At 39.0% G+C, this 8,127-nt stretch overlaps 1 protein-coding gene across 1 annotated transcript; it reads right to left on the bottom strand.

Annotated features, from left to right (window-relative positions):
• Window positions 1-3,490: 3,490 nt before the first annotated feature.
• Window positions 3,491-7,301, bottom strand: nppc (natriuretic peptide C). Its single transcript, XM_084722240.1, has 3 exons — window positions 6,904-7,301; window positions 5,532-5,826; window positions 3,491-4,024 (listed from the first exon to the last, which is right to left on the bottom strand). Exons 1-2 carry the CDS (start codon window positions 6,994-6,996, stop codon window positions 5,554-5,556), a joined length of 366 nt encoding a protein of 121 aa, XP_084578366.1. The 5' UTR covers window positions 6,997-7,301; the 3' UTR covers window positions 3,491-4,024; window positions 5,532-5,553.
• Window positions 7,302-8,127: the final 826 nt, after the last annotated feature.

The raw sequence follows: 8,127 nt of genomic DNA, 5'->3' as shown, positions 1-8,127 counted from the left end.
AAATCCAGCTGCATCGCAAGGCGAAACATTTGCACCACACGTTGCATCCACAAAGCCAACAGCGTTGCAGGTGACGCCACAAATCCATCACGTTAACCTTTTATCCTCCTGCTGTCTGGAAAAAGTACCAAAGCATGCAGGCCCTCACAGCCAGACTGTGTAACAGTTTGTTCTCCTGAGCCATCAGGCTCCTTAAGACCCAGTGACTGTGAGTGACCCTGACATGAAGCGTCTTACATGGTAGCACACTAAATGCACTTTATGTAGTCCTGTGTAGTCTATGTATGTTATGTTAGGGTTTGTGTAATCTTAGTTCTGTTTAGTCTCTTTTGTAGTTCTGTGTAGCACCTCAGTCCCCTTAGTTTCACTGGGTACCAGCTGGATATTGTAGAAATGAAAGTCTACAGTCTGGGAACATTATGAGGGAACTGTATATGAGCTGTATTGAGAAATGACTCTTTTATCATGTTCCCCATATACCTTGACTGTAATGTAACCATTCAGAGCAACTGTCTGAGCATTCATGAGGATTTGTGCTGTCTTATATTCATCTTTTTACTCTAGCCTGAGATGTAACTTACAAAAATGGCAGTCCTGCAACAAATCCTTGTTTAACAAAGCTCACAGCATGGAGCTTTGAGTCTGGCACAGTGGTGTTTAAGTTCGGCTGGGGCGCTTTTAGCAGCAGTCCTGTTCAGTGCAGTGCTTCTTTGTTGGTGGGTTTCAGCTTGTTAGAGGCTTTCATCCATTTTGACAATGGTTATGATCTTTTGTGTGCTGCTTCCTTTCATTTCTCAGGTTTTTGTGACCAGTGTTCTGGCAATTTGGACATCAACTTTGTAAGGTGTGTGAGTGTGTCCAGTTTGTGTCCAGTCTGTACTGACCCATGGTGTTACATTTGCTCCTCTTAATTAATACACCATCACATTTATGTGTTCTTATGTTCGTATGCTAACTCAATCCATGGCATATGATATGATATTGTGTATAGTGTGGACACGTATTCTGAGTTGCATTTTTCTGAGTGTGTGTACTGAGATGTGAGATAATGTGTGTATTGTTATTTTGTGCATGCTGAGGTGATTGTACTGCCACATGCATTGTGTATTGCATTTTTGTGACACGTTTCAATATCTATGCCTGACTTGTATAGAGTTTTTATTTATGTTGTTGGTCATTGATGCTTTATATATATACTATACAGGGTGCAGGTTAACTTTTTTGTCAGGCAGCCAGTCGAGAATCTTCAAACTCTACCAGTCACTAATAGATTCGATATATACAGTATAGATATATATAGATATAAACACCTATTTGAATATATACTTGTACATAATAGTCTTTCTGTCTATTATTTGCCTTATTTGTTTTAGCTTTGTTGTCCTTGTTCTTAGCTGTTAAAGCTATTCCTGAGCAAGTTCCAGGAGTAAAAATAATGAATTACAACTACTCAAGTTACTGTAATTTATTTATTTTTTTTGGTACTTGTGCTTTTATGTGTATTTTTTCAAGTCTGTAAAGTTGGTTGTACTTAAGTATGTATTACATCATGTGATGGTAAGTGGGATTTACACTGACAGCTCTGGGAAAATTGAGTCAGATTCCCTGTATATCCACACATACTGGACCAATAAAGCTGATTATTATACTGAATTGGATTTCCAAACTGCTGTAATAATATAAGTGAGAAAATCATCCATTTAGTCACATAACCTTTCAAATACTATATTTTTCATCAGCTGGAAAATGATGGGGTCCTTTCTGTGTGCAACAGGTGTCTCCTTTGTTTCCCTCAGCTCTATGCTGCCCTCTAGTGTTGGAGTATATCAGTGCAATTGATCAATGCTAAACAATTTGTTTGAACACTTTGCACTCTGCAAAAATCATGTTTAAGTAGATCTGAAGCTTTTCTCACAATTATTTGGACGTACGTATATGAGTTTACCAAAGACAGATTACAGTGTGAGGACCATGGAATTCTGACTTGGATTATACTTATTTTGATTTTTAGATGTACAAGTGACCAAAGTCTAACACTTGTCATAAAAGGGTCTGTAACAATTCAATTTAATATTAAGGACTGACCCTTTTTCCAGTTAGGAAAATCAGAGCCTACAGATCTGCCTCCACAGTCTTTCTGACTCTCAACCCCTTTCTGAGTGATTATACCATGAAACTGTGGAACAACCTGTCTCAAAAACTTCAGCTAGCTAATTCATTATCACGTTTTCCTCATAAACACACTTTTATAGTCTTGTCTTTATATGTTTCCATTAGGTTGCTTGTTTGTTTCTTTTAGTGCCTCACATATTTATGCCTGTTTTTCACACTTAACTGTTTGCTGTTATGCCATTCAATTTGGAAACTGCTTTTAGATACATGCCACATAAATAAAGATTGTTATTATTATTGTTATTATTATTGTTATTATTATTATTATTATTATTATTATTATTATTATTATTATTATTATTATTGAAAAGTACTGTTTTAAGATTCTCCTCATCTCCTCTGTCCCTCTACCAACACCATATTTATTCTTTGCATATCATCAGATGCTAACTGGATTATAGGAAAACCATGATCATATCTCTATGTAAGGCTTTGCTCACTGATGTACCAAGAATTAGTGATTTATGTCATATTAAACCTTGTTCTGCTGTTATATAATATAAATGTAAAGCACAATGCAATATTTCCATTTTCTCTGTAATGACTGTCTATATAATACATTAGTAAGACACTGATTTTCAACTTGGCTTGAAACTGGCTTTAAATATACACTACTTTGTCTTGGAAAGTCGCTCTGCATCAGCTGTAAAAGTTAAACCTATGCCACTGATAAATCTCCTACACTGTAAGGTGCTGGTCGAATGCAGCTAAAAATGAATTAACCACTTTGGCCTTGTCTTGAAGAATAAAGTCTGAATGTGGCATATGAACACTGCCCGTATGTACAGTAAATACCATTCCTTAGGTTGGTTGTTTTACTGATGTATATTCCCCTACTGGTGTAGAAAGTTTGTTACATTTGCTGCAAACGACACCAAAAACTGAACTGCGTAGAAAGTAATGGTGGTCCAAAGCTTTAGATTAGTTGTAACTTAAATTCTGGTGTCTTTACTTCATTGTGACTGTAAAGTGAATATCTTTGGGTTGTGTGAAAAATAAGAAATTTGAGGATGTCATCTTGTGCTTTGGAGAAAAGTTAACAACATTTTTCACCATTTTCTCACTTTTTGTGGAGCAAACAACTAAGTGATTAATCGAGAAAATAATCAACAGATTCACCAAAAAGGAAAATGAGTTGAAATTTTAGTGGCCAAGCTGAGAGCAGGGCAGCTTTTTTTTTTTTTTATAGCTCCTGACAAACTAATATGTCCAAGATACCACTTTTTCACCTGCAAACCATGTGGAAAATGTTCAGTTAAAAAAAAAACTAACCAAACCAACTTCATTGAAAGACAGAACTCCAAGAGGAAACTTTAAGTGCACATGGAATGTTCTTTTTATCATTTTTGAAAACATTTACAACTATTTGAGACAAAAGAAAAAAGTTACAAACAGAATTGACCTGCAGTTTGCATCCATTTTCAAAATGTTACATAAATAAAACTCATATTTATAAATATCTCTTTTTATAAACATATAAATAGTTTTTTTTAAACATAAATACATTTATGCAGGGGAAGATGAAGTACATGAATGTACAGCAGCAGCAGCAGCAACAATATACAGCTTTGCGGTTTGTAGTTTTTACACCATTGTCCGCCATCTTGTAGTTATGCATCTGTGTTTGTATTTGTTGACCATTTGTATGGTATACACATATGTATATATGTATATATACCTGCATATCAATTATATATATATTTATATGAAGGTTTTGTAGCATTATCATCTCAGTCTTTGTTTATGCTGGTCGTGGTGACTTTCGTACCGAAAATCTGTCACATGGTGAGTTTTTTCCCCCTCAGGTGAGAACAAACTGAAACCTTGTTGTCCAAACCCATCGTCCAAACATCTGGAGGAAGAAAGGACACAGAAGAAGAAAGGTTAGATTGAGCATTCAGAAACAACCCAGTTCACACAAGTTCAGATTATATCTAAGGTGTATTCATCATTGTCGCTCTACAGTCTCTCATCCGTCTATGAATCTCCAAATTGACTTTGTTTGTAACCATTTCACTTCCAAAAACATGTCACCCACAGACTTCTACATGTATGATACACTGCAGCCCGTGAGAGGGACAGACGGGTGTTAACTGATGAAAAACACGTACACAGACGCAAACACACACACACTCACTCAGGTTAGTCACAAAATCACACTCCCCCATCAGGTTTTCACAGTTTGCCACAACCACAAAAAGGCCTCCAGCCTCAGGACTAATTGTGCGTCACCTAGCTTCCTCATTACTTCATTCACCACTGCAGCCCCTTTGTTGTTTTTGTTCAAATCACTTGGGTAAAGAGCACGGGTTTCCCAGAAAGATCCTGGCCACCACAGGGTGCTGTGTGTTTATAACCTGTCTGCATCCCCTCGTCCCTCCTCCGTCTCTTATGTGTTTTCTTTTCTCCTTAAACTTGATATATGCTACTTGTTTCTACATGAAGCGGATGGAATCATTCAGGATGATGTGCATGACTTCAAGAGTGGACTGTCTCCCATGCATCAGTTTAAGTGGGCTTTCCTGCTGTCTTAAAGAGGAGGGAAGACTGCTGGACTATATGTTGATGTTTGATGATATCACATGAGGAGTCAGTCAGCCAGATGAGGTCAATGACATGTAGCTGAATGGGATTTCTTACATCAAGACGACTTTTGACCCAGACTGTCACCTGACAGAATACATCCATGCATGGTCATCTCTTTCTCCGCTTGGTTTATATATTTATACAGCATATTTGTATATTTCATTTTGCTTGTATTGCTTGTTTACTTATTTATTGTTTATTGGTGCTTCTTTCTGTTTTGCTATGCCCTTTTGCTGCTGTAACTGTGCAGATTTACCCCTTGTGGGACTAATAAAGGATCTTATCTCACCTTTATTGTTTATTGCTGCCACTAAAATTTGATTTTTATTCTAAATTGGCCTTACAGTGGATTCAAATACACATTATCCTGAGACAACCACCAAGAACAACAATAATCTGACTTGAACATCTTTCCCTTATTTGCTGTCTTTTCTGTCCTCTGTCCTTTCTGCAGTTCTATACAAGATCCTATAAGGACCTTTGACGAAACAGAAAACCTTTCATTTCACATGCTTTCATCCTTGTTTATCCTTGTTTTCTCTTTCTTTCCATCTGTCACCTACATGAACTCCTTAGAAGACCGTTGACAAAAGAGAAAATGTAAAATTGAGGCATTCCTCCCCCTTCTCTCCACATTCAATAAACTAAACCCTTCTCTGCTCTGTTTCCCTCATCCCCACCATTCATTCTTTCATTCATCCTATCCTTTTGTACTCTTCTGTTTATATGTCAGGTTACTGCGAATCTAAGTGTGAAATGGGACTGTGACTCACCATCACAGCGCTGCTCCAGTCCCTAGCACCCCATGCCGCTGATGGTCCCTATCCTGTCCATCTTGTGTCCGAAGCAGCCACTCCGCGTCGGGGATCCTCCTTTCTTGTTTCCGGATTTGTGTCTCCTGGATGCGGGTTGGTCGTTAAGGAGACGAGCCCACATCCCTCTGGCGCGGGTGTCCATGCGTAAATCTCGCAGTAACCGTATCCGAGAGCGCACAGCGTCTAGCCGCCTCTCCCTCTCCTCCGACTCCAGAAACTCCGCCAGCTCCTCGCCCAGCAAACTTCTAAGAGACTGGAACACAGGTTGAGAAAGTAAATAAACGAGGTCTCCCTTAGGAAATACTCTGTGTAAAGAGATAAAATTGATCTACATGCTTGGTACATCTTTGAGCAGACAAGTCTTTTGCATAATACTTTATATTAAAGTGGAGTAAACCTTAATTTAGTGCACATTTAAGCACTTTCATACACACTCTGCATTGGCCAAGAGGAAAAATTCTTGCCGCACGGCGCTGTAGGATTAACTGAGATGAATCCTGTCTGATCAAAAACAACCAATAGATCTACAAAAAGTCTTAAATGGCGCGCTTAATGTAGTTAATTTCCAGTGAGAGTTCTGTACTTTCATTTTTATTGTGACAATTTAGCTCTGACACTCTTCAGTGAAGTGTCACAGAAGGCAGGTGCCTGTAGCCCGCTCCTCTGCTCTGAACGCACACTGTGGCATCAATTTGCAGACATCCCAAAGTCTATCTATCTCAGCTTATAACTGAAACAAATTTCTCAAATGATTATTCATAAAGTTTCGGGGTTGTTCAGTTGATTCTACAAGCGAATTCTGTGCGTAATTGTGATTTTACGCACAGAAACATATCGTTTGTTGTGGTTTCATTTTGGGACACAAATGGAAACTATTAATTCCAGGCTGAACCTGCATTTCTCCATCGTGTAAAGTCCTTTCATATGTTGCTGAAAAGCGTTTTTAATTTTAATGGTTCCACCTAAATGCTCTTGATTCGTTTTTCTTTGGAGCGCTTGTCAAATGACTTCATTAGGCGCTGAAACACAAAAACTGACAAATGATGAGGAGTGAAGTACGGTAGTTATGATGCCTCCAGGGGTTAAACATCACCGAATATGAATCATACAGTCTCTTTATAATATACGTTAGATGTTTTAGATTCAGAGTGTGGAAAATGTGCTAAGCATGACTGAAATTATGAAATATGATGCGTAAAAACAACAGTCTTGAGCGCCTGAACCACAGAACAGCTGTTCACTCTTGAGGCAACACTCAGCTTCCTACAGTTAAATAAACTGCTCAAGTTCTCAGTAAAAAAAAGAGAGAATATAAGTGAGTTCTTCTTACCTTTTGCTGCGCCTGTGATAAAGGTTTTGCGCCCATCCTTACTGAAAGCAGGGTGACCATAAGTCCACACGCTACCAAGTACGACAAGTTCATTTTGACCAGTCTTGTGTTCTTTAAGGGATTCCTCTGCGCTCAAGTTCACAAAGAGGGACGGAGACAGCAACCAATCAGCTGTTAAACATAAGAGGCTTCAGTCCGTCCTTTACTCCAAAGCTCCTCAAGTGCTCCTCTAACTCTGTGTATTAGTCCTCTGCGCTTTATAGCCAGCCCATGGTGATGTCATGCCAACCTGCGTAATGGTCCTCCTTCCGCGCCAACTCCCTGTTTTCTCTACCTGCCTCAGAGCACGTCATGCCAGGGATTAATTAAATGATACAAGCTCCGGTCATCGGGGCTGTGGAGGAAATGAGATAGCCTATGAGCTATCAAAATGCTCACTTTTTAACTTTCAGACCTCTGGCTGAGACGCAGCGACTGAAATCGAATGTGGTTTCAAAGGCTGCGCGTTAAGAGCTGAAGAGCGACTTTGGCAGAGAAATGACCTCAAAGATGCCAGCCGCCTGCCCTGCGAAACATCTTAACAAGTCATATATTATACTCTGAGAGGGTGCATGACATATTTGCTTTACCAGAAGATGTGAAAATTCAAGTTCTGCCACTGTAATTAAAGAATTTAACCTATTTTTAGAGAAGTTCCAGATAATCTAGTGTCATTTTATACGAAGGAAATTGCCCAAGAAGAAGTGTTCATCATTTGTTTATTTTAAAGAAAAGTTAGATTTTTAACTGACTGAAAGGTGACTGAATAGACAAGTTCTTGCAAAGACACTGGGATGAACTGTAACACATCGTGTATCAGATTTAACCTTCTGTTGCGCAAAGAGGTGACTGGAAACTTGACTTTACGCAGAGAGATGACATCTACCACCATGGTACACTCAGTTAAGTTAAATGGATCTGATAGTCCATGCGACAAAAATGATTCACATTACCTGGGAGCCTCATACGAAGCAGTTATGGCATGGGAATTACATTGTGCGCAAAACTCATACATCATAACTTCGTGCGTGGCTTGTGGGTTTGTTTTGTGGATCTTGGAGACCTTTGACGGTGTGGGTTTCAGTCAGACCTGTCGCATCGCACCTCGCAGGTACCAAAACAGACACATACTGAGGCTCCTCTATGACACAGCCTCACATGATGAAGCGCAGCCATGGATGTGTG

Source organism: Lutjanus erythropterus, chromosome 7, assembly GCF_056507025.1.
Source record: "Lutjanus erythropterus isolate fLutEry1 chromosome 7, fLutEry1.hap2, whole genome shotgun sequence".
NCBI lineage: Eukaryota > Metazoa > Chordata > Actinopteri > Lutjaniformes > Lutjanidae > Lutjanus > Lutjanus erythropterus.
Note: the sequence above shows the minus strand (reverse complement) of the source record. Positions and strands in the feature narration are given on the sequence as shown.

Coding starts and splice junctions, on each gene's coding strand:
- nppc (XM_084722240.1), bottom strand. CDS start 6,996: ATGAACTTGTCGTACTTGGTAGCGTGTGGACTTATGGTCACCCTGCTT. Junction 5,827..6,903: donor TATCACAGGCGCAGCAAAAG/GTAAGAAGAACT, acceptor CCTGTGTTCCAG/TCTCTTAGAAGTTTGCTGGG.